The 27,849-nt window shown below is 36.2% G+C and overlaps 1 protein-coding gene across 3 annotated transcripts in view; it reads right to left on the bottom strand.

The window, feature by feature from the left end:
- Window positions 1-27,849, bottom strand: part of NOX4 (NADPH oxidase 4) — a 145,968-nt gene that overhangs the window by 28,834 nt on the left and 89,285 nt on the right. For all 3 annotated transcript variants that reach the window (XM_082410173.1, XM_082410174.1, XM_082410175.1), the window contains one exon: window positions 11,204-11,285. In XM_082410173.1, the coding sequence (XP_082266299.1) occupies window positions 11,204-11,285 (82 nt within the window). The remainder of the gene's footprint in view (window positions 1-11,203; window positions 11,286-27,849) is intronic.

Raw genomic sequence — 27,849 nt, 5'->3', positions numbered from 1 at the left:
AATTTAAGGAAGATGAATAAAACTATGTGTTTACTATATAGTAATATAGTAAATTAGAATGTAGGCTCTAAATCGAGTTTAAATCATGGCTTCACCAGCTAGTAGCTGTGTAACCTTGAGCAAGTTACCTATCACTTTGTACCTCAATCACACTCTTTGTAAACAGAAGGTGATGTAAATAATACACACCTCACTGGTTATTGTAAGGATTAAATGAGATAATTCAGGCAAGGTAAAGACCACTGGTTGTCTACCCTTTATCTGTTTTCTCTCCCTTATTCCCAATTGGTGGTGGCGTTACAGTAATGTATCCACTTAAGAAAAAAAAATGACTATATTTCCCACCCTTTCTTACAAAGACATAAGACCCACTTTAGGGTAATAAGATGTAAGACGTTTGGGGTTGGGGTTCTGAGCAGCTCCTTGAAAAGGAGGACGCTGACTCAGCTTGCCTGCACCTGTTATGCCCTCTGCTCTTCTTTCTTCTATCTGGAAAGAGAATACGATGGCTGAAGCTGAAAGAGGCATCTTGCAATCGAGAGAAGGAAAGGGGAGTTGCAGACACCTCAGATGTAATATGCTGACCCTGAATTAATATAAGCCATCACTTACCTTGGTACTTCTTGTCACATGAGAAAAACAAGCCCTCATCACTTTTAGCTATGTTTCTGTTTTATGTAGCTGAATGCAAATATTTGATAAAATATTTTAACATGGTGCCTGGATATAGTAAGCGTGTGATAAATGTTAGATTTTATTATTAATAATAAAGAGTTATAATTTACATACATTTAATGCTGGTGCAAATGTACATTTCTGGAAAATTATTTGCCTTTGTTATCTTCATCTGATTAACTTTTACTTTAAAAATGATTCTAATTTAAAAAAAAATAAAAAACTATCTGAGACCCTTACCTCCCAAAACCTAAAATAAGGTATCATAATAATAGATACTCCTCATTGAACATTTAATTTAACCCAGGACCTACCTAAATGTTCTATATACACCTTCACTCCTAATTCACACAACAACCTTCACAGGAAGGTATAATCTCCCTTTTACTGGGGTGGGAACCAAAACTCAAAATGTTACGTAATTTCCTCAAGGCCACGTTTCTATTAAGAAGTGTTACTAAATTTCTTGTAAGACTGACTCCAAAGCTCATCTTCTTAATGATCACATATTAATGATTACAGTCAATTAGAAATTATTTTGGTTAGGGATAATACATAAAGGCAAAACAAAATATGAAAAGGGCACATTGTGTCAAGGAACTCCTGGAAATTCCTGCTTTGCAGGATGGAAGGGTTCAGAGCCAGCCTTCATATAACAGTTGTTTCTGGGAAAAAGGTGAATGTGATTAACTGTTTCCCTGGAAAGGACAGTTGCAGTTTTAGACTATTCCATTCCCAGGAAGTAATCATATCAATAAGAACAACAAGGAGTGGGAGGGAGTTAAAAAGCTTGAGAAAGTCTTTGAAATCTTTCTTTCTCTAATGGTCCTCAAATGTTAGTGTGCATCAGAATTGTTTGGAGGGCTTGCTAAAACACAGAGTGCTGGCCTCCACCCCCAGATTTTCTGGGTCAATAAGTCTGGGGTAAAGTCTGAGAACTTTGTTTCTAACAATATCCCATGTGACATTGATGGTGCTAGAAGAGCAGGTAAGGAGGATAGAGAGTGAGCTGGTGCAGGTGGGGATTTTAAAAATGGTGACCCAGGCAGGCCCTTAACATTTAAGTTAAGACTTGGTGGGAGGTGGTGGGTAGTGGTTCACACTGCTTAGACTTTAGGAACAACTTAAGGAAGAAAACTTCACCAGTAGAGGGTTAAGAAATCTCCGTAATTAACGAGTGAGTGATTAATACATAATACAATCTCATGCATAAATAAAAGCAACATTGTTCGAAAAACTGCTTTGATTGATGTCTGTTTCTTGGAGTTCTGAATCATTTAATCAAGATTTTCCAGCAGAAACCGTTAATTAATTTAGGGGTTGCAAAGAGAAAACTTCTTTGGCAAGAAGTTCCCATAAAACAAGTATATTATCAAAATTATACTACCATAACCATTATGAATTGATTAATTTTTAACTGCTTTTTTAATATTCATTTTTACTATAGGCTCATAAACTGTTTCTAAAATCATGGCTTAACTTTGATAATATCTCACTCTTCTAGAGCTGAGAATATTGTTGAGGAGCTATATATGCAAAAAGGAGGTTGTTTCTATCCAAGGATGTTAAGATAGGATTTTAAGATTTTTAACAAAGGAAGAACTTCAGGCCACTTTCTCTCTCAACTGATAGACAATTTCTGAGTCAAAGACAAATAAAAAATTAAAAAACTAAAAACATCTGATGTCTGAGAAGATGTATGACAGCTGAGAATGCAAGATGAGGCAGAACAAAGAAAGCTCTCAAAGGCACTAGATGGAGAATCCAATATGTTTAACTTAATCTCCTAGAAAGTGTTTACTTCCTCAACTTGTTTTAAGATTTCAGCTGCCTGACCTTCCAGCTACAGGTTCATCTTGGCCCCATCCTTGAACCAGTTCTTATTTGAGTCCAGAACCAGTTATTCTCTCACTCGGCACTGATGCATCCTTATTCCTTGTCCATTAGTCTTGCACTAACAGAGTTCTTTGACTTATATGTCTGAGCAGAATCTTCACAATTTCAGCAGTGCCTCAGTTTTTGTAGAATTGTTCAGTGTTTTTCTTTTTGGTGGTCCACCTTGCTTTTGCAGTCCTGATGGCAGGGTTTTTACTTGTGAATCCCAGCCCAGGGGCTGGGACCTACTATCTATGGATAGATCAGCTTAATTTCGACATTATGCTTGCCTAGATTGGAAAATATTCAAGAATTAAGAATCCTAAAAATATCCATTTTTTTAGATCTCCTGCCAGCCAGGTGTTGGAATATCATCTACTAAATAAAAGAAAACCTAAGTTTAGGGATGAGAAAATGAGAGACAGTAATCCTTTAATATTATGTACATTATGAAGAATGTTATGACTAGCTGTGATTGTGGAAACTACTAGAACAGCTGTGCATCCGTCATAAGCGGGCCCACAGTAGAAAGAGTCCCTTCCTGATTAATCACTCTGCAATCAGATCCCATCACCCAGAGCCATCATTGTTGGGCAGAACATATCCATTCTGGCAGGATCTAGACTGGAATGAAGACACTAAAGCAGACCATGGGGTAGAACCTCACCACCCTACCCTGAGGTGAGGCATAGCTTTGGGAAAAGATAGAATAGAGCTGGGAATTGGGGTACTAATGAGATTTCACATTTGCAAAAGCTCAGGTACTTTACATCATTTTATTTAACAATCACAAAGCTTTACGAGGTAGAATTATGCCAGGCACTGTGTGTTCCTCAAAGCAACATTAGAGGGAAGGTACTTATCTGTCTATCTACCCACCCATCCCTAGTTCCTGACACAGAGCTCCTAAACTCTTGTGCATATGGGTACTAGGAAAATCTTTTATTCTAGTATTTAGTCTTTGACTCTTATTCCTGACACAGAGCTCCTAAGACCTTTGTAACTTCCTCCATGATAGGCGCATCTGACACAGAGTTCCTATATTCTTGGAATTTCCTGATTCTAGGAATGTCTCTTGTTCTGATGAGACAATTCTTGGTGGGCTCCAGGATGCAGCTGGTCACCAGAAATGCCAGGCCATGATTAGAAGCTTGGAAGTTTCAGCTCCACCCCCCTATTCTCTGGAGAGGGGAGAGGAGCTGGAAATGAAGTTAATAACTGACCATGCCTCTGTGACGAAGCCTCCATAAAAAGGGGTTTAGAGAGCTCCCAGGTTGATGAACACATCTACATGCCAAGGGAGTGGTGCACGCCAACTCTACGGGGACAGAATCTCCTGCACTTTGGACCTTTCCGGACTTCACCTTATGTATCTCTTCATCTGGCTGTTCATCTGTATGCTTTTTCATATCCTTTATTGTATAATAAACCCGGACGTGCTTCCCTGAGTTCTGTGAGCAAAGGACAGAAACCAAGGAGAGGGTCCTGGGAATCCTGACTTGTAGCTAATTTGGGCAGAAGCTGTAAGTAACTTGGGAACCTACTACTTGTGATTGGCATCTGAAGTGGGAGTGAGCAATCATATGGGACTGAACCCTTAACCTGTAGGGTCTGCAACTAACTCTGGTGAGTGTCAGAATTGAATTGAATTGCCAGACACCCATCTGGTATCAAAGAATTGGCTGGTGCGGGAAAAACTCCCACGTACCTGGTGTTAGAAGTATGGTATGTGAGAATAAAGGAGAAACAGGGAGTTTTTCCTGTAGTGCTAATATTGTATTTGAAAGAGAGGGAAAAAAAATCATTCTCAGAAAGACCTCCCGCTTTTCCTCAGTCATGGGGACAGTAAGCCAGCATGCGATACAAGTGAAACTGCTTGAATTCCTTCCTTGAAGTCCTTCCTCTTCCCTTCCCTCCCCTCACCCTTTCATCCTCTCCCCCCTCTTCTTTTTGCCCAATAATCATCCCATTCTGCTGACTGTGCCTCCTAACATTCTCAGACATCTATCTGCTTTTCCCTATTACTATTATGACAGAATTGATCCTTTATCACTTCTCCCCTGAATATGAAATACGATCTCTCAATGAACCACCCACTTTCACGGTTCCATATGCTGTTATGCTCTTTGTTCCATCTATAAAAAGCCTCTTCATCTGGTTCCATAGCACTTGTCAAGATTTTCCCCAAAGGGAAAATTAAACTTTACATGAATTGCCTAGACAGGAAGGCACTTTATCTTCTCTTCTCCCATTGAATTTAGTACTTCTCTATAATTTATAAGACTTATCATATTGTTATAATTAATTTCTCCATTAAACTTTGATTCTACTTTTCCCCCATGGGACTCTAGGTCCCTCAAAGCCATATACTATGTCCTAATCATTTTTGTATTTTCAGTAATTATGACTGCTTCTGGTGCATGTAGTTTTTCAATAAATATTTGAAGAATGGAAAAATGGACAGATGAATAAATGAGAGGCAGTATAGCACAATTAGGTATAATTTGGGGGCCAAACAGACCTGGGTTTGAGACCCAGCTCTGCCATGTGACTTTGGATAAGTCACTTAACCCCTTTAAATTTTAGTCCCTTAATCTGTAAAATCTGTAAAATTGGGAAAATGGTCCTACCTAACTCATAGGGGATGCTAAAGATTAAATGAAATAATGCATATAAAGCACATAACACAATCTTGGCATGTAAAAAGTGTTAAATATTGCTATTTTTTATTATGAGTGAGAATAACTTCGCTCAGGTAACAAATATATTACAAATGTGCAGATTGAACAAAAATTACTGAAGTGGGAGGGAGGGTCTCTGGAAGAAGAGGAACTCAAAACTTTCTTTGGGAAGAGAAAGGAAGACAATTTGGAGAATAGATGACATCTGGAAAGGTCATCTGAGGCTCTGCAATTTAAGTATATTACTCAATATCACTGTTTTAAGCCATTTTTAAACAGCCCATTGGAAATGACATTGAGTTGAGACATTGCTTTTATTGTCCAAATAATCAAGGTTGTCCTCTAGTGGCAAACCAAGCCAAAAAGAAAGAGCTCTGAATTTTGTCATAAATAGTATTCCCCTCTCTAAACAGTTCTGACATTAAGCATTCCAGAGAATTTGATCTTTATGAGAACCAAATAGAGATACATGACATTTTATTCCTGTTTTCCACAATATTTTTATACGTATTATGATTAAACTTTCAGAGCCATTGGAATATGTTTTGCTGGCCTAATTGCCAACATGGTTGCAAGTCATTTGTGAGTAAAATTATGCCAAATGTCTTCAACCATTTTACATCCCGAAGCTGCATTTACAAGGATAAGAATATTTATCGCTACCCTCTATTCTAAATACATTATAAACCTAAAGCCTTCACAGTTAATAACGATGATGACAGCTAAGAAATGAGCAACAAAACTTCAGCTCATTATCTCCATTTCTTTCCTCTAACCTATGAATCAATATTTACTTTGTATTAAGTATGCATTCATTTCCTGCTTTTCACTCATCTGTCTATTTCTGACACATCTATTCCTGCTCTGCGAATTTTCATGGTGCAGCGTCTTCTATGACATTCTGATGAGAATGGATGTGCCCGGTTTTGGCAAGGGGTCAACTTTGAATTTAGGAATGTAAGAATGTGACTAATTAGCATTATTATATTTTAGAACAATGTTCCCCAGCACCATCGCAGGTAACATTTTTTAAACAATGGCTTTCCCTTAAAAAACACACGTACACACACATTTCAAGAACTAGTCAGTTCTCTTCATGAATTTTTTCCCTAAATAAAAGACACCCTTCTCCGTGTTTCATTATCTGTTAGGTGTCTCGATAAGATGCTCAAGATTATAGGGACACTATGCTCACTAGAGAACCCACCCCCAATCCAAATTACCACAGTCCATTCATCAGCCTATATTAACCAGTGTAGAGTGAGTCTCACTTAAAGAAGGTCAGCTACATTACCCTCTGTAAATATCACTCTGTAACACCATGTAATATAGGGCAAATAAGTCACTTCTTAACCCATATTTTAGCACTTAAAATGTATTTCTCACAAATGGAGTCTATATTCAATGAGTCAGTAAAAGAATCAGAATAATCTTAATGCAGTGCGAATGTAAATTGATACAGCCACTATGGAGAACAGTATGGAGGTTCCTTAAAAAACTAAAAATAGAACAACCATGTGACCCAGCAATCCAACTACTGGGCATATACCCTGAGAAAACCATAATTCAAAAAGAGACAGGTACCACAATGTTCACTGCAGCACTATTTACAATAGCCAGGACATGGAAGCAACCTAAGTGTCCATCATCGGATGAATGGATAAAGAAGATGTGGCACATATATACAATGGAATACTACTCAGCCATAAAAAGAAACGAAATTGAGTTATTTGTAGTAAGGTGGATGGAACTAGAGTCTGTCATACAGAGTGAAGTAAGTCAGAAAGAGAAAAACAAATACCGTATACTAACACATATATATGGAATCCAAAAAAAAAAAAAAAAAGGTTCTGATGAACCCAGAGTCAGGACAGGAATAAAGACGCAGAGGTAGAGAATGGACTTGAGGACACAGGGAGTGGAAACGGTAAGCTGGGACGAAGTGAGAGTAGCACTGACATATTTACACTATCAAATGTAAAATAGATAGCTAGTGGGAAGCAGCCGCATAGCACAGGGAGATCAGCTGGGTGGTTTGTGACCACCTAGAGGGGTGGGATAGGGAGAGTGGGAGGGAGACGCAAGAGGGAGGGGATATGGGGATATATGTATACATATAGCTGATTCACTTTGTTATACAGCAGAAACTAACACAACATTGTAAAGCAATTATACTCCAATAAAGATGTTAAAAAAAAAATAATATGGTTATATCTGTAAGTGCCAAAAACTTATCTGGTAGAATTCAGCAGCCAATTCTATGTTTATTAATATAAAAACATAATGTCATTTACTATAAAGCAGATCTGGCTGCTGAAATTTTAACGAGATACAAATAAATTAAACTCTCAAACAATTACTAAAAAAAAAATCTTAATATAAATAGGTATACTGCATTGTGAATAAAAGCAACAAATACTAACGGTTTGATTAAACTTTCAGCTTTCTAGAAATCTTTGTGTGTCACAAAATTACAAATTCCTTGACTTTTAGTTATCTTCAATAATGAATAAATGAGAGTATATCTGAGAGTGAATATAAATGAGAGAAAAAATGAGAGTATTAAAAACCATGAATAATACAAAATTAGTTTAAATTAGGTCTAGACACACAGATTCCCTGCCCACTTGTATTTACTAATTGGCCCTTACCGCAACTTTCTCTTCTACCGCAACATTCTTTAAGTGGGCATTGTTTACACACACAGAGTTTTTGCTCCTATGCCCTTCCCTGGACCAACTCAACACTGCCTAGGCACAGCACAAACAGAATTATATTATCCTTTCTCTGTCCCCCAGCATCTCCTAAAATTCTGCCAAACTAGACATTAAATCAGCTATGGGAAGATGAAAATGCTTAATATTCTGTAACTTAAATAAACTAATTGTATTTAATCCAGAATTTTATGTAAATATTTTCAGCCCCAGAAACCTTTAATTAGCATATTTTCATTTGATAGTTCAGAAAACTGAAGCTCATAAAGATGTTAAGTGGTCACCTAAGCAGTGCCTCACATCAGCATCTCGCAGTAATTTAGAAATATTGAATAAATAGTACTTCCCTAAATATTAATAAGGGTGGGTTGACGAAAGTATCTTGGCATAAAAGCTATCCTGCAAGATAAATGAACAACCTATTTCCTACGGTGTTTGGAAACATGCAAATCTAGTTAATTCTAGATGCAATTTTAAATAAATAGCAATAAATAACATCTGCAGCTAAAATGCAGTATTTACTATGTGTCAAGCTCAGTTCAAAATATTTTTTTATTACTTCATTTAATCTTTGCATCATGCTTGAGTGGTAAGTATTATTATCTTCCTCCTTTCACACAGGTGGAACTGAGGCACAGAGGGTTAGGTCACCCAGGTCACCAAGTCAGCAGGGAAGGCAATCTGCTTCAGAGTCTGCACACTTGACTGCCGTAGTACGGTGTGTGTGGCATCAATGGATGATTTTTATTTCTTTAATCTGCAGATGTCAAAAAGTATATCTACTCCAAGAGTTAGACACTGACAAAGGATTGTCACATGATGTCTGTTAAATATTAGAATGGATCACATCACTATCAGAAAAGAAATCTAAGAACAAGAAGGATACTTGTAAAATGATACAGCTAAGGAAACCTAGACTGCAGACAGATTACCAGCTGAGAAACCATTGTAAGTCTCCTTTAAACAATGGTGTCAGTCAGACAGTAAGCCTAAGAGGCAGAAAAGCAAGTATCACTGGCCCCTGCAAAGAGCAGCTGTGGGCAAAAATACTGATAGACATGCATGGATCTCTTCGGGCACCTCCATGCTCCCTGCCAACATGAACATGAGTAATGTACCCATGCAAGGCTTGTCCAGACACATGTATGTCCCTGTGAGTACTGGGAGGAGATTGGAAGATTATTGCTAGAGCTTAAACCTGGATTAATATCTGAAACAAAGAACAGATAATTCAGATTATATATTTACGTTGTGACCAGAATTAAGTAAATATTATCATAGCTATGTAATCAGGGAAAAACTAACTCAGGTGAAGTTCAGTAAATACTTGAATAAACTGCCAAACTGAGCAAAGAATGAATCATTTAGCATCATGATGAGTTTTGATTAAATATGTGTAAACCAAGCTCTAATTCTTTAATTTGGTGACCGTTTTTTCTATTTCAGATAATAGTTTATTCATTCTTTAGCCTGTTGTATACTAGCTAGTAAAGAGAGTCAGATTACTCAAAAAGTAGAGGGTACTCCAAGCTTCCACAGGAAGGATCAAGATACCAGCATACATCAGCTTTTAGGGAAGAGAATACCTAATAAAAGCCTGGTACTTCCTTATTCTCTGGGAAGATGAGGCACACTGCTTCAATCAATTAATACACTTGTGGCATCTAAGAAAAAGTCTATCCCATTTAAGAAAGAGTTATCAAGATGCTAAAGAAGAATAAATTCCTGAAATCATATCTAGCATGTGGTTATTTTGAAAACCACTTATTAACATAGGCAGAACACTCTATGACATAAATCACAGCAAGATCCTTTTTGACCCACCTCCTAGAGAAATGGAAATAAAAACAAAAATAAACAAATGGGACCTAATGAAACTTAAAAGCTTTTGCACAGCAAAGGAAATCATAAACAAGACCAAAAGACAACCCTCAGAATGGGAGAAAATATTTGCAAATGAAGCAACTGACAAAGGATTAATCTCCAAAATTTAGAAGCAGCTCAATATCAAAAAAACAAACATCCCAATCCAAAAATGGGCAGAAGACCTAAATAGACATTTCTCCAAAGAAGATGTACAGATTGCCAACAGACACATGAACGAATGCTCAACATCATTAATCATTAGAGAAATGCAAATCAAAACTACAATGAGGTATCATCTCACACCGGTCAGAATGGCCATCATCAAAAAATCTACAAACAATAAATGCTGGAGAGGGTGTGGAGAAAAGGGAACCATCTTGCACTGTTGATGGGAATGTAAATTGATACAGCCACTATGGAGAACAGTATGGAGGTTCCTTAAAAAACTAAAAATAGAACAACCATACGACCCAGCAATCCCACTACTGGGCATATACCCTGAGAAACCTATAATTCAAAAAGAGTCATGTACCACAATGTTCATTGCAGCTCTATTTACAATAGCCAGGACATGGAAGCAACCTAAGTGTCCATCAACAGATGAATGGATAAAGAAGATGTGGCACATATATACAATGGAATATTACTCAGCCATAAAAAGAAACGAAATGGAGGTATTTGTAGTGAGGTGGATGGAGTTAGAGTCTGTCATACAGAGTGAAGTAAGTCAGAAAGAGAAAAACAAATACCGTATGCTAACACATATACATGGAATCTAAAAAAAAAAAAGGTCATGAAGAACCTAGTGGCAAGACAGGAATAAAGACACAGACCTACTAGAGAATGGACTTGAGGATATGGGTAGGGGGAAGGGTAAGCTAGGACAAAGTGAGAGAGTGGCATGGACATGTATACACTAGCAAATGTAAAATAGATAGCTAGTGGGAAGCAGCCGCATAGCACAGGGAGATCAGCTCAGTGCTTTGTGACCACCTAGAGGGGTGGGATAGGGAGGGTGGGAGGGAGGGAGACACAAGAGGGAAGAGATATGGGGATATATGTATATATATAAGTGATTCACTTGCTTATACAGCAGAAACTAACACACCATTTTAAAGCAATTATACTCCAATAAAGATGTTAAAAAAATATATATATACATATATAAATAAATCCTTACATTTAAAGGATAGAAAACAGGAAACCAGATGAGGGATTAGCTGTGAAGAGCCTGAGACATTATAGTGCAGGAGACGCTCTAGTTAGTTAGGTTAGGTTTTTCAGGCCTTTTCAGAAATCCTGAAAAGGAAATATTTTTTCTTTGCCCTCCCAAAGCTCACCCATCACTATGCCCATTCCCTTCACAATACCTAGGGAACTCCTATTGCTTACTTGGGATAATTTCTAGATTGAATGAAGGGCAGAATCTCAGAGTCTTGACTAGATGGAGGAAGTAGTAAATCTCGAAATCGTTCTGTCAAAAGAAAAATAAACAACAGGCTATGAAAAAAGTCATAAAATAATTTCAAAATAGAATTATTTCCTATTCTTTTAATTTGTTAACTATTTTGACTGCATATCTTGTATTAGAAATTTACCCACCATTTTATGTACTACCAAAATAGGTTTTTATTTCACTTTAATGACTATGCCTATTTTTCTAATTAAGATATCATAACAACTGCATATATAAAAATAGCAAGTATTCATTAGTATAAACTAATACTAAAATCTTATAATTGAAAGGTTAGAGGAAACATATATGACCAATAAATATACCAAGAGTGCACAAACTCATTAGTAACCTGGGAAATGAGAATTAAAACCACACACCATAAGATAGCATTCACATTATGTGGCATTCAATTGACAGAAATTAATCTCACAAGACCAAGTGTTAGGATTGTATCAACATAAGCTCTTATGTAATTCTGGTGGAAATGCAAGTTGGTGCAATAGCTTTGGAAAACAATTCAGTATTATCTTTTAAGTTTAACTTTTGCATACTCTATGAGACAATATTTCCTTCCCTAGGTATATACTCTGCAGAAACTTTCAAATATGTCTCAGGCAGCAAGAAAAAGAATATTCATAGCAGCACTGGTCAGAACAACATAAATGGAAACAACTCAATTGCCTAGGAACAGGAGAATGGATAATTTGTGGTATATTCACACAATAGAATATTCGTTGAAGTGAAACAATGAATTCAGTTACAAATAAAAACACAGTGAATCATATTAGTATGATGTTGAGTGAAAAAAATACCAGCAGATTACATATACAAGAATATTATTTTTTGTTGAGTTAAAAACTAACTAAGCAATGTGTTATTTGGGTATGTTATATATGAAACAAAGAAAACCAGTGAAAAAAGGGATGATATAAACAATTCAGGACAATGGTTACCTTTTAGAAGGAGTGAGGGGATGAAATAGGAGAAAAGCAAAAAGGCAGGTGAAAGAAATTGTTAATAAAGTCATATGTATTCATTATAGCATCATAAATCAGTTTATGAATGAATGAATGAGAGCCAGAAATTGTCCAATGATGACAGTGGGTCATGAACCAAGAATTTGATTAATACAATTCGGTACTCATGAATTCATAATGAAAGAAAGAAGGAGAAAGGGAGGAAAAGAAAGAGGAAGAGAAAGAGACAGGGAGGGAAGAAGTGAGACAGGAAACAGAAGAGAAGGAAAAAAAGGAGTGTGGAGAAAGGAAGAATCCTCAGTTCTACCTTAGAAATAGCTATAATGAAAAGCTATCTGCACTGATAGAATAATCTATCACTCTAATACTGATCCCACATTTCTAGGATTAGATAGTCACTATGTCTAGAGTCATCCCTAGGGAAGGCTTCCTTGATCCCTCCTCTTTCTTTCTTTCTTCCTGCCAAATCTGGAATAGATGGCCCTGCTGGGTACTCCTAGTACACTCTGTGCTACGCTCTCATAGAATCTATCATATTACATTTTTACTGTTATATACATTTGTCTATCCACCCCTCCCCCTCCTCCTAGTAGATGGGTATTGTGGCACCAGGATGCAGAACACTATCTGATACATATTAAGGTGTTAGATAAATATTTGTTGAAAGACTATTTCCGACTTCCATTTTTACTGGATACAGAAAACTGCTTGCCAAGGTTAACCTTAACGCCTTTTAGAAGAGCCCCACTGGTCATCGATCAACCATAAAAAGCCAGGGGACCTGTACTCTAGCCTTGACAGAGTCACACCATCAGGCTGAGAACAGAGTACAAAGCTGAAATGCTGCACTGCAGTAAATCCATCACTAACAGAAGGTGAGCAATTTCCACAAAATACTGAAAATCTACACTTGATGATGACTCACCCTTTCCAGGCTACTGAATAGCCAGACGTTAAACATTTGTGAGTACAGGGGTTACCAAGTATGGCTGAGAAGCGGGATGTGGATTTTATCCTCATATTTATTAAAATAGATCGAATCAGATGTTTAGCTGACCTCTACTCTGCATTTTGTTTTCACCACTCTGACAGTTCTTACAATACGCTTGGAGAGGAACTAAGAAAATTCAAACAGAGGTGGCTGTATCCTACAGTCTACAAATCCAAGAAAGCATACTTTATTTTTTTCTCCTTTAGGCACACTTACTCTTTAATTTGAGTTCATATTTTTTAAAATTAAATTCTATTATTAACTGATATGCTGCTATTTTTCATCAACAAAATTAATGATTATTTCAATGAACGACTAGTCAATTTTTCTGACGACATGACCCATGCTTTTCAGTCTACTTGCCAATTTATGTAGCATCCCATTAAATGAGTGATTTGCAGTGTTTCTCTTTTTCCTTCTTTTGCCCCCCATTTATGCCTTTCCTAAAATGGGTCTTGAAAAAATAAAACCAAAACCCAACAGCAAATATGAACTTTACACATCAAGTAAAGAATTGTTCAATCAAACAGCTATATTCAATATGATATATCCTTGGGTGCTGAAAATTAATATCAGTTCAAGTTTTACTGAATGTTTCCCAAACTGATTTAAATGCAAAGGAAAACCAGAATTATTAATAAAAATAACCATAATATAATACAGCTATAAATTATCCTTGCTTATATAATCATAAAACTCACTTGATTGTAAATCTGGAAGAAAATCTCTGGAGATGACATTATACTGATAGGACTAAAAAACAAACAAAAAACCACCCCCTACACACACAGCAAAAGTAGCATATAAGAGATCATTTATTAAGCTACCCAAACTATGAAATCTATAATTAGTATTCCTACATCTGGAGCATCCTTTAATCTGAGTATCATAAATTCAAGGAATACCAAGTGAACATGAAGACTCTTGAGTAGCTAGTACGACTGTCAAAAAAAAAAAAGTTCACATATACACAAACAGAAAATATACACAATACCTTAAAACTGTCCTTTTAAAATTTTCTATTTTTATACCATATTTATAAATTCCTAAATGAGAATAATTAACTTTTTCCCATAAAAGTATAATGATTGCTTTTTTTTCTTTATGTGAATAAAAATAAATGATAAAAATTATCTTTAGAAAAGTCCAAGTGAATGAAAAATTGTTTCAAATGCTTACATTAATCCTTCTTTAGTCTCCTAAATTTCAGCTATTTAATTAGCATCCCATTCTTTATCTGATGCTAAGGAAAAGACCAAAATAAATTGACGTTTCCTTGTTAAATAGCAAAAATTCTAAAATAATGCTTCTTTTCTTAGAGTAAAATGTCACACCAGCTGATCTGCTTTCTCAGTAGGCCCAAAGTCTGCTTCTTAAGAAAATGGCAGTTATCCAAAAACTAGAGCTCAGTCCTTTCACAGGGCTTCTTAGAACAATTTCATTAAAGCCACTGAAAAGAACCAGAGGATTTTCTGCAAAGTGATATTTTGATGAGTTGACTAATGATGTGATAATGTCTGACCATAATTTTCTACCAGTAGGGGATATATCTTAATTAACACAAGCTTTTGTAGCCTTTCACCCACTGTTTCTTTCTCTCATTCAATGAACAAAAGGATTCTCAGGCAACCAGACCTGGATGACATGCTGCACACAATTACATTAATTTGGGTTCCCTGGACAACCAACTGTGAGACGATATACTTATTTATTTGAAAACAAAGATGAGAAAACTAAAATACTCTTTCCAATTTTAACAAACTTTTTTGTACATTTACGGTGACTCAAATTCTTTATTTTCCCTTTAGTGGAAAATAGGCAATTTGCAATCCACCCCAACATGCAGAATGTAACAAAAGCAATAAAAATTTGCATAGCAACAACAAACAGTATGCATATATATTCTTGGAATGAGAAAAAATAAAGTCTTCTCTCTACCACTATAATAATAAGGAAGAAAAAAAGCAAAAAGCACAGTCAGCAGGTAGCCTCCAGCTGTCAGTTACTTCAGAGTCTGCCTTAGGTGCAGGGGAAATGCCTTTCCCAGAACAGCTCAAATCCAGTGACTGAACAAGGCAGGGGTAGTTTATCTGTACACAGGCAACTCTGATGGGCAAAATTTCCTCCAAAACTTCCTGCCACTTTGGCTGAGGCTTCATAGAGACTACATGGTGGTTCAAGTTCTTCCTCTACCCAATTTCACTGCCTTCCTCTTCCCTTCACAGGTGTTGATCCCTAATAAGCATTTTATATTCACAAATTATTCTCAGAATCAGTTTCTGGTGAACCCAACCTGCAACAGATGGGCTCGACAGACCTCCACTTTGTACTTAGAGCTCGCAACTAAGAGTTTGCATGCTGCGACTAAGAAGTCCGCATGCCGCAACTAAGAAGTCCGCATGCCGCAACTAAAGATCCTGCATGCCGCAACTAAGACCTGGTGCAGCCAAAATAAGTAAATAAAATAATTTATAAATAAATAAACGTTTAAAAAATTAAAAATAAAAGTAAATATTAAATTTATTTGTCTTTTTCAAGAAAGTTGATGATGAACGTGCAACTTGAACAAAGTGTTTGTATTTTGCCATCCACCCTGGAAGCCATAACAATTTCACTGAACACATGAAAACACTCAAATCTGTTGATAATGAATCAGCATCTACTTCAAAAGTTATTCATTGTTTTATGAAAAGACTGGTCCAATGATGATAATTTAACACATAAATATGTAGAAGGTGCAGTAGGTGATCAATGTCATGAAAAAAAAGTAACTTGACAATAACTGGAATCCAGGTGGCTTGGTCTTTGTGCATAGTGCCAAGCTATTCATCAAAAGATAATAAAGCTATTCTAATTTTATAGAATTGCCCAAAAACTGACCATTAATACATGGGAAGGTGAGTTGGAGTGAGAAGAGATTATATTCGAAGTGTCCACAAACATCTTAAACTCTCTTACCCTCCTTCCACTGATTGTCTATCTCAACATTCTCTACTGCAAGGCAGAGCTTATCCCCTAAGGGTCTCTAACTTGTATTTTCATGTTAGGAAGAACAGATACTTGTTTCATTTTTCTTTTTCTCTCCTAACTTTCCTTTCTACACTCAACTTCCTGTTCTTTCTTCTTCTTGCTCTTTTTTTAAAAAATGAAACTTAATCCCTTCCAATGAAAATTCTTCTCTCTCACTTCTCTAGTCATTTTCTACCCACTCCATTTACTGTATCACAAAAACCCAATAATATCAATAGTTCCCAAAGACATCCTTTTCTTTGGAAAGGAAATTATACAGAAGAAAGTAAGCTGGTCAAGTCCATGTTCTGGTTAGTGAGGTAGGGATTGGAGGCGAGCTCTTCAAACACATACACTTTGACAACTTTTATACAAATACAAAAGAATGGGGTCTACCTATTGGAGTTAAAGAAGAAACAATGGCATGGGTGAAGAGGTAAATTTAGGACTAGCAATAAGACATGAGAAATGTTCCTTTTTACCTAGAAGTACAAAACACCAAGAGTAAATTATGAAAAAAAAATACAAAAGAGGAGAAAAAAAGGAGATTATATTGATAAGGGGATTCTGACAGCGGCTAAGTGTATTTATTCAATTCATGCATTCTGGAATTAAGGTGGATTCAAAGACCCACTGGGCCTATGGTGATACAGACTAAAGCCAAAACTATTAACTTCCTATAAGACCTTACTGGTCTACTGTAGTAAGGTTTTGGTTCCTAAGAAAATGGTGTCACCTTAGAGTCAATGTTTAGTTCCCCCAAAGTTGAATATTTCTTTCACCCATGCACAGTCACTCTGCCAAATGGCTCCAAGCACCCTGCCAAATGGCTACAGGGTAAGAGGATCATTTAATAGTTTAATTTTTGACATGTAGAAGGGTTTTTTCTCAAAGGGACTTAACCATCCCTTTATTAAAGGTGTTCACAATCTATGAACTGACTCAGATCTAGGAACTGGAAGAAGGGCTGTGACTCTCTACTGAGATGATTCAGGTTATGCCTCTGTTTGCCAATCTTTGAGTTTTCATTTGTACAAATCAAGTAAGACTTTACTAGGCTGTCCATCTACTTGAGTCCTAAGGACACCATGGTCAGTCAACACCAAAGATCTCAACAGGTCAATCCATTCTGATCACTGCTCTGGACATGCTGCCCATAATGGTAACCACACCCAGCTTGACTTTTTCAGTTAAGTGCTGCCCCATAACCCCTGCCTCTCAGGGACCTCATCATCTCCACTGACTTCAAGAAGCCCAATGATAGCCTCTCTCGTTTGTCATTCTCAGCCTGCAAACTGTCACCATAGAGCTTTTCAAGGGTTCTAGAATGCCTATCACCAATGTACTTCTCAAATCTGTAGTGAAAGCATCGTTCATGGGCATTTAGTTAAGGGGTTGATAGCCATCATATATAATAAGTTCTCTTCAGCTTTCCAATCTCTCTAAGGTATTGGATAACTTCATCTACAATATATCTAAGAAGTCTATAAGTATATATACCAAAGAGTTGAGAATAAATATGGTTAAGGATTTGAGATGGAAGTTTAAAAGGCATTAACTTTTATTTTATCTGTATCTTGTTTGTATTTTAAAGAGAACTTATATAAGAGTAATCATTTTTAAAAAGATAGATGTGTATACTATCACACACACACACACACGCCTTCAAGGGTACTTGTCATTTACATTCCCTACAGTACAGCTTTTGTAACACTATCCACTCCTCTACCTCCTGAGGAAGACATAACACTGATGCAGAAACAGCATGCATGCATGCACACACACATACACACATGCTGCTTAAAAGAGAAGGTACAAATTAATATTTCCCATAATATTTAGGAAGTACTACTTAAATATACAAACAAAATTGGCATATTTGAAAATATTTTTTTCAGCAAACATTTATGATCATGTACTAAAAATAAGGCACCAAGTTAGGTCCTCAATAAACTACAAGTCTAGTAAGGAAGACATATGTGTTATCAAAAGAGATGTATACTGCAAATAAATAAGTGATAAACATGTACTCTAACAGTCCAGAAGAATAGAACCACCAACTTTGCCTGGATACATCGGTAATAAAAAGCAAAAGAGGCAGAGAGGTTTTATAAAAAAGTGAAAGAAACCAAAGATAAGTCCTTCTTATCCATGATGTTAGATGAAATGAATAATTTTGCTAGCATTTTTGCTGTCTTCTATATAACCAGTTAAAGCATCCTTTATTCATTTATTCACTCACTCAACAAACTTCCATTAAGTACCTATTATTTGTCACACACTATGAACAAAACAAATTGCAATTCTCAAGGGCAGCCCTGTTTATCACACGGAAATGCCAGGACAACAAAAGAACTGCAATGCAATTACAGCCATGATGGGGCTCAGGGCAGGCTGCCCCAGAATGTGCCACTTTGGCATGTGGATTATTCCAAGCTGAAGACAATCAAGGCCCAACAGACGCAAGAAGAGCTTCTTACCTCCCGCTTAACTACCTAAAAGAATTTAGATAACGGGCCTTACCAGGAAGAGAGGTTACCAGCCATAACTTTTTACGTCAGAAAGACTTATCTGCATGGCATGGGAAACATTTATTTACCAAACATTTGCTCTTCCCATCTTCCTGTGAATTGTCTTCCTCCCCTTTGAAGACCCCTACCTGCTTCTCCTTAGCTCAGCATGGCATATAAGCCTCAATTGCCTAACTGCCAAGAAGCCTAATCTCTTTGGGGTTCCCATACATACGAAATTAAATTTTATTTTCTTGTTAACCTGGCTAAGGTCAATTTAATTATTAGGCCAGCCAAAGAATCTAGAAGGGAAGAAGGAAAAAGTTTTCCTCCCCCTATCTACTTGAAAAAGATTTTAGAATGTAATTACAACATTACTTAAAGAGGGAAAGAAAAGTTGTTCTCCTAGGGATTCAAAGAAATTAATAGTTTGTCAAAATTTGGTGTTTTATTTTCCTTAGGAAAAGAAATATGTGCACTAATCTTAGAAGTAACAAATTACTTCAAAAAATGAGAATTAAAGGGCAAACTTAGAGAGAGGTACATCCAAACCAACTAGAAAGATACGGAGTATAAATTTTCCTTTTCTGAAAAGTTTAAATCAAGTAAGTGTTCTTTATCACCATGGTAACTCAGTATTGAATAACAATAGTTGCTATTTAAAATATTGCTTTCAAAGCAACATCAAAGGCATTCACATTAATACCATTTTAGATAAATCAGAAAATCTAGCTGCAGAGCAAGAATTATTTTCCTATTAAAGATATAGACAAATCTTCTGTTGATAAAATTCAAATGGAAATGGACTGAGATTTTAGAAGAAAAAAACAATCAGCTGCATGCTCTGGTTATATAAAACTACCTTCTCCACAAATATTAAGGCCAATATCAAAGGAATACAAAAAAAACAGAATCTTATACTTGTGTTATCCAAGGGGGGAAAAAACAAGTCCACACTTGTAACTCAGAAGATAAGAACATAGAGCACAATATATACAACCAGAGCTAATAAATGAATACGAACACTAATAGGTGCTAGAAAGAAAACAAACATAAAAATCCCATATTTGGCATTTATCCTCCACAATATTCCCTGTGAGATTTCTCAACTATCCCTCAATTAATCTGTTATCATTCCTACCCTATGTGGAATTACATTATCCACATTTTAGGATATATTTCTCTGAAAAGAATTATACAGCCTTACATCAGCAATGAGCTGGTAAATGAGAAAATTATATCAATGCAACAGGTTGTAGGTGAGGAAACTAAAAAGCACACTGCCTGACTGACTGGCCCAGGGCCATATGGCTAGCAAGAGGCAAAGAGATTTAAAAAGAAAACAAAAACAGAAGCAAAAACAAACCCCCAAAACTCACAGTCAAGTGTTTTTTCCACTGCATTATATTGCCTCATTCTTGGGAGAGAAAATAGTGTACTCCCTTTCCTGGCCTTCCCCCTCTCTTATTTTCTTCTTGCCTAAGGATTACATAATAAGAGAAAAACGCAGCAAGGTCATATACAATCTGTGTGCCTCCACACCTGGTACTTTCAACAGTGTAAGTTCTGGAGGTAGGCCATGCAGTATTACACAAAGAAAAACTATTTAATGGATGCTTTTATTATCAGAGCAAGCCCAGTGATAAAAGTCTATTCCTTTAATATTCATTATTCTAGTTCCTACTTGTTAAACATATTATTTTACAAAAAATCAAAAAAATCAGCTTTTGAAAGAACTGCAAACAGACTTGTTGGCCTCTAAATACATCAATGAATCAATGTCTGTAACTAGCTTTCTTATAAAATATGAGTTCTATTGCCACTGAAGCTAAATACAGAAATTGACAGGGTGAAAAAAAAAAAAAGAACAGAGGTTTAAGGAAGGTGAAAGCAAGTAACAGAGGCATTTTCAGTTGCACACATTATTGCTACTAAGCTTTCCACAATCTACCTCTTAAGGAGAATGTTTTCTTTTCATTTGTCACAGCGAATGCACTTTTTTGACAACGTTGGTGTTCAACAAAAGAAACACCTCAAAGTGATCAAGGCTCAGCTTGATACTAATTCAGTTCCTGCTTTCTGCACAAACTCAATACCCCCTGGGTGCATATTCAAGGAGGAATAGGCAATTTTATCCAAAGAAACTGGAGGGTTTTTTTTAATGTTTTTATGAAGTTCTAACCTAAAACCCTGGGCAAACAAAATTACTGGCATGAAATACATGGTCCTTTGAAACCTATCAAAACCAACCTTCCAGTGGGAATCTTCTCTGTTCTTAAATACAGGACCTCCTGGTCAAAGACCAAGCCTATGAAATGATGGATTAGGGAATAGCAACAAGCAAATATATGAATTCACTTCCTTCATGAGATTGTTTCATTGGGTAAATTTGAGTTTCCCCCTTTGTCTCTGGCTTTTTTATTGCATGTGCATTCTCGATGCCAGGACTGCTTATCCTTCTTTTAACCAAATCCTGTCCAAGATTTCAGGACCAACTAAGATTCCCATTCCCTGAAGAGGCCTGCACAAACTATGCCTACTGATAACTATGCCTATTGATAACCTTTGTTTTTATTTTCAGCATAATAAGGTTAGGTACTGGAGCAGAGATTCTTAATCTCCTGTGGACTATACAATGAAGTCTAATTTGTTTGGCTGGGTGTTGAATATTCTTTAAACAACTGGCTCCTACATATCTCTGCAGCCTTACCTCCTAATATTTCTAACTATGAACTCTAAGCTCAGCTGCATTAACATCTTATTGTTTGCTATGACATCATGCCTTTTATGGCAATGTGTTCTTTCTTCCAACAGTGCCCTTTTCTGCATAGAAAGCTCCTACTTAACCTCTGTGTTCCAGCTCAAATGCACCTCATCATGCCCACACAAAGTTTCTGATTTCCTAAGGCAGAATAAGTTAAGTCCTCTTAAAGAACCCTAGTTATATATCCATGAGAGAAAATGTCAATATTTTGCATCCTCACCAGCAATAGATACTATCAATAAAGAAAATCTTTGTTAATTGATAGATGAAATATGGTATTACAGTTATTCTAATTAACATTTATTTGAATATTATTATGATCTACTCTGTTCACATAGTTTATCCATTTCTTTTTGCAGCTTATTTCTTATTGAACTAAACAAGCTCTTTATATATTGAAGGTTTTAGTGTGTATTTACTATAAATTTTTTGGGGTTCAATTTCCTTTTATTTTTTGGCATGATTTTAAAATTTTTATGTAGTTAAATCTACTTACTTTTCTCTGTGAATTCTTCCACAATAGAATGCTCTTTCATATGGAGAGTTTAATTTCTATATTTTCTTCTGATGCCTTTACAGATTAACATTTTTATGTTAAGGTACTTAACCTATCTGGAAGTAACGTCGTCTGAAGTAAAGATTTAATTTTTTTAAATAGTTAAGTGCCAAATGCTTTAACTATTTACAAACTAACACTTCATATTGATTTACGGAGCTTCCTGTATCATATGATATATATTTTCATGTATCAAAGGGTCTGCTTCTAGGCTATTTTCCTTTGTTAATATATTTCTTGTCACTTTTGCTCTAGTGCCACAGTGCTTAAACTTCTTGAACTTTATGGGAGGCAGTGTAGTAAATTATAAATTAGCACATCCTTTAGCATAATATGAGCCTGAGTTCAAATCTCAGCTCATCCACTTAATAGCTTCATGTTCCTAGGCATATTATTTAGCCTTGTAAATTCTTAGCTTGTTTGTAAAATTCATTTCACTTTATAACATGTTTAAATAGAGCCAGTCCTATCTTGTTATTCAAATTTTTCTAGATTTTCCTGTTACACATTTTTAATTGTTTTCTTATTCAGTTTGTTTATGTAAAACTTCAAGTGCTGTCAAAACTTGAGTTGAGATCAAGGTATCAATTATCTTGTGTTTAGAGGTTCAATTTATTTTAATAAAAGTTGCAAATCAGTGGCTTAATCTTAAAAAAAAAATAGTCCTTCCAATGGTTGACATATTTGGCTATTTATTGACCTCTTTCACCTTATAAATTTATTTTCCCCTTCTGAATATTTATAGTAGTTTGTTTTCTAAGAACTAGGGGAAATTGTGCCAAGGAGACAAAAAGGGAAGACAGATGGATTTGTTTTCAGATATTCATGTGAGCCAGTAAATGTGGTTGAAAAAGTCAAAAAAAAATATTATTTTTCTTCAAATAATATTTGAAGTTTCCTTCAAATAATATTATTTTTGATCTTGAGTTCTGATTTTAATTGAAATTATATGAAGGCTGTAAATTATTTTGGGAAGAATTAAGAGTTTTAAATATTTTGCCTTTATATCTAGAAAAACTGCATGTCCCTTTCAACTTTTCTATTCTTTAAAAAAAATCTTTAATTTTCTTTACATCACTTGATTCTCAGTTCTCACTGAAGTTATATCATTTCTTTTTCCTCTGTGACTTCTTCTTAATATGGAAAAATAGTGAACACCAAATGGATGCCTTTGATAGGCTTAGGAAATTTTTTGTTAGAAGTTTACATCACACAGGCCAAGACCTCAAATAAATATATAATAAATACAATTAAGAACTTCTTTTTAAAGGATGATTTGAAAAATATTGCCTCTGTTTCTGCTCCGTGGAAGAAACAAGAATAGGAATATTTATTTATGTAAATTGATTCCCAGGCCTAAAAAAAAATGAAAAAGATAAATTCTCATTTCTACTGAGTTTGCATCTTAACCTTGTTTGTCTTTTCCACTATGTTCGCTGAAAACTCTGCAAGTCTGTATGGTTGAGTACTATATCTCGACCAGCAAGGACACGATATTCCAAACCACCACTGAACAGTCCACCATGCTAGCAGCAGCAAAAGGTTTTCACTGTTATTGTGAAATTGTAATGTCAGAGGAATACATCACAAATAAGAAGAAGGGGCTGGGAGAAGAAAGGATGACAAATCACTTGACTATTCCTGAAGGACAGTCGAACCCTTAAAATGTATTTTCTTATTTGCTCCAATCAGAGGCATAACGTTCTGCTAGATATTGTCATTGAAAATATTGGGATATGCAAAGTTTTCTATGTGGACCTTCTTGGCTTTCCCTTCCTTCTAACTATGTGGGTAGCCACATCTCAAGACATTTTACTAGTTTCTCAATACAGTGCCAACAAAAAATAAGATTGCCTTCTGTTATTAAGCTCTTCATTACTCTATGACAGACCATTTTAACTTTTCACTTTATTATCTATCCAAAGTACATCTCTTGGTGTTCCCTAGCATTCCATGTCCATAATTTGTCACCTCCAAATTTTCTCAAAATCTCATTTCATGGAAGAGTTTAGTTTTTCCATTCTATTTATATTTGTTTATGAAATCCCACCCTTCTTCTCTGTTAAAGTTCAAAAACCATAATAAGGGTAATAGCATTTTTACTAGACTCTATTCCCAAAGTTCCCTTACTTGATTGCTTTTGAATCCGTGGAAGATAAGTATATTCCTTTGGGATTAACATACTTAATGTCTTAGGTGTGTTCATTTGGATGACCCTAAAGAACACTGTCTGTATGATTATAATCCATTAAGTTACAATTTTGCTTTAAAAATTACAATTTGTTTAGAATACAGGAACTATATGCATTTAGCTTCCTTTATAAAGTGCTTAGCAATCGCATCAAACAAGTACTTAAAAATGTTCCTCATGATAATGATAATGGCACAGAATCCTTGTCTTTTTGGCTTTGGAATTATTTAGTCCATTACCACCAGACTAGCTTGGCAAAATGACCTATTTTTTCTTGACCACCCAGTACATTACTGTCATATTTTTGACATTGCTTAAGAAATTATGTTACCAAGAAAATTCCTCACTATTCTTTTTTTTTGTTTTTTGGCTGCGCGGGAGGTGGGATCTTAGTTCCCTGACCAGGGATTGAACCTGTGCCCCCTGCAGTGGAAGCACGGAGTCTTAACCACTGGACCACCAGGGAAGTCCATCACTATTCTTATTTTCCTTAATATTATATAGTAAATCAAGCAGAAAATAGTAGGTAACAGAGAATCCAAACTTAGGAACAAACAGTTCATAATAAACACATAACAATCCATGCAAAAAAACCACTTTGCTATAATAACTCTACTTCCAGGTCCAGAAATTATATTATTTGCTTATTTTCAAAAATAAGAAGTAAAACTTTTTATTGGATAAAAACCCCCAAATTTTGTATTTTCCCTCTCTTTGGTGTTGTAAGATAACTGAACTAGAATAAAACTTAATGAGTAGTGAATTCCAATCACTTACTAAGCAATCTCTATATTTTCTGTGGCATTATAAGTGAACTATCATCTACTAAAAAATGACAGCATAGATTTCATGTTCATACACCAAGAAACCAAGGGGAAAACAATTTATCCTCTCTCCTGAGAAAAGATGGGCATTTATATGGTAATACAAATTTCTCATTTCCCTGATAGAAAAATTTCCTTGACTTCTGATACTATGAAATATGCAATTTAACCACAGCTCATATTTATTGAATGATTTATTATATTGTGATAGCAAATGAGTTATGTTAAATTCCATTATATTAGCTAATTAATAGTCCTCAATGATTTCCACATAGACTTACATGGCGCTCGAGTTATAGTGTTTCATTATACAAATAATACATACTTTTTAGGACATAATATGTTAATCCTCACCCTTCCCTAGGTAAATAGGTATCTATCTATTTACCTAGATAGATACACAAGTAATTGCATATGTATTTGCTACTCATCACCCCCAGCTAATAAAAGGACAGATCAATATAAATTCAATCCCTATCAGAGTTCTGGGCCAATTTAGAAATAGGAAGAATTTAGAAATAGGCCCATTTGCTATGTGCTTCTCTTTGTACACTAACTCTCTCTACTTACTGGTCTCCACTTTACTCAGTAATTCACAGCAACCTCTACCATCCTCAAACCTCTTCTCTGCATTTTCCCAAAAAGGTGGTTTTTATCAAGTTAGCAGTGATGCCCTCCCAAAGTTATTGTTCAGTCCTACTTCTTTGGTCACCATAGACCATTCCCTCCACAGAATTTTTATCTCCTCAGCTTCCTTGATGCTATGACAATCCTTTAATTTGGTGTCTTTGTTTCTAACCTGGTCTTTCTCCTTTCCAATCTGTATAAAAAACCAGCAGGGGCACCCACATAAAGTACAAATTTGATTTCAGTTCCTGTTTTAAACCCTTCAGTTTTTCACCAACATCTTTAGGAAAAACGACCAAGCTTCTTAGCAATTTCTACAAGCTCCTCCATAACATGACCTCTGGATACAGTCCCAGCCTGCCGTCCAACAGCATGACATTTTCCTGACTTTCCATGATAATTCACCCCTCTGTGCTATTAGTCAAGCTATTTTTCTCCCTGGAAAAATCTCCCACTCTAGACAAGTCCTATTTTTCCATTACATTCACTTTGGCCCAGAAAGCCTCCTAAATCTCCCTCCCAATGCATCTGCATCCTCCATTTTGATGAACACAGCATGACATTATGTATCTGACCCCTGCCCCACTTACTGGTGATTTTTCACAAAGCAGAGGATACACCTTCTTGCTTGCCTACATGCCTTCTCCCCTTCCTTCCTTCCTTCCTTCCTCTCTCCTTCCCTTCCTCTCTTCACTTAACAAATATTTACATTTATTAGGAACAACCATTTTAATGGACCCTTGAGTACAACGATGAGCAAAAAGAGATACAAGTCTCTATCATGATAATGCTTAGAGTATATCGAAGAAAACTTGTCACACCCATGATCACACTTTGAGTATATAGTTACCAATGGAGATCAGTGCTCTCAAAAACAGAAATACAGTGACGGCAGCATATAAGAAACAACACCCAAAATTGAGGTGTCTAGAAGGCTTCTCAGATGAAGTGGCTCCTGGGCTATAATTTAAAGATGCTAGGTACCTACGTGGGTAGGGGTGGGAAGAAGTGGTGGAGAGTACTACGGGTATATGGATCATGATATATATATGGTGGGAGGTAACAAGGGAAACAAAAGGAACAGAAAAGCCAAGGTGCTCTTGTGCAGAGAAGAAAAAACTGAATCAAGATTAAGAGTAGGTCAGGGTCCAAGCAGGGATGCCTTTCTAGGCCACTGTAAGGGTTTTTTGCTTTATCCGAGGAGCAATGGAAAGCTATTAACGTGTTTGAGGCAAAAGCAGTGATTTAATTGGATTCATGCTTCGAAGTTTCTATGGTTACAGTGCAGAGAATAGATTGGAAGTGACAACTATAGTGAATTTAATAAGGAGTGGACCAATGCTGGTTAAATCCAACACCCCACCTGCTCAATAGCTAATCTGAAGAAGTGGACCATGCCAGGAAAAAACTCACAATTATTCTGACTTCTCTCACTTTAAATTTTGGACCACATATCTCAGTAGGACTCTTGGCACAACTCAGAAAGGCCATCATGCTTCACTCATGAATTTACTATTTAAAATGATACATTACACTTTCTTCCTTCTCCTCAAAATTCAAAGTACTTCCCCCCTTCCTCATTCTCAGTGAAAACCTTACTATTTATTTCACTAAGAACACAGAAGGAAGGACTTCCCTGATGACGCAGTGGTTAAGAATCCGCCTGCCAAAACAGGGGACACGGGTTCGAGCCCTGGTCCAGGAAGATCCCACATGCCGTGGAACAGCTAAGCCCGTGCACCACAACTTCTGAATCCGCGTGCCACAACTACTGAAGCCTGCGCGCCTAGAGCCCGTGCTCTGCAACAAGAGAAGCCACCGCAATGAGAAGCCTGTGCACCGCAACGAAGAGTAGCCCCTGCTCGCCTCAACAAGAGAAAGCCCGCACACAGTAACTAAGACCCAATGCAGCCAAAACTAAATAAATAAATAATTTAAAAAAAAAGAAGGAATCAGAAGACAAATCCCATTCTTCTCACTCCAAGTCCACCAACCAATCAGTAGCCATGCTCTATAACCATCTTCTCTTGTCTTCCTATAAAGCATGAACTGCCCAGCTGCCTTACCTGAGGTCAACTCCTCCACTTGTACATTGTAATCTAGTCCTTCTGGAACCCATTAGGAGACCCTCAT

Source organism: Balaenoptera physalus, assembly GCF_965194825.1.
Source record: "Balaenoptera physalus genome assembly, chromosome: 10".
NCBI lineage: Eukaryota > Metazoa > Chordata > Mammalia > Artiodactyla > Balaenopteridae > Balaenoptera > Balaenoptera physalus.
This window is presented reverse-complemented; position numbering and strand designations above follow the sequence as displayed.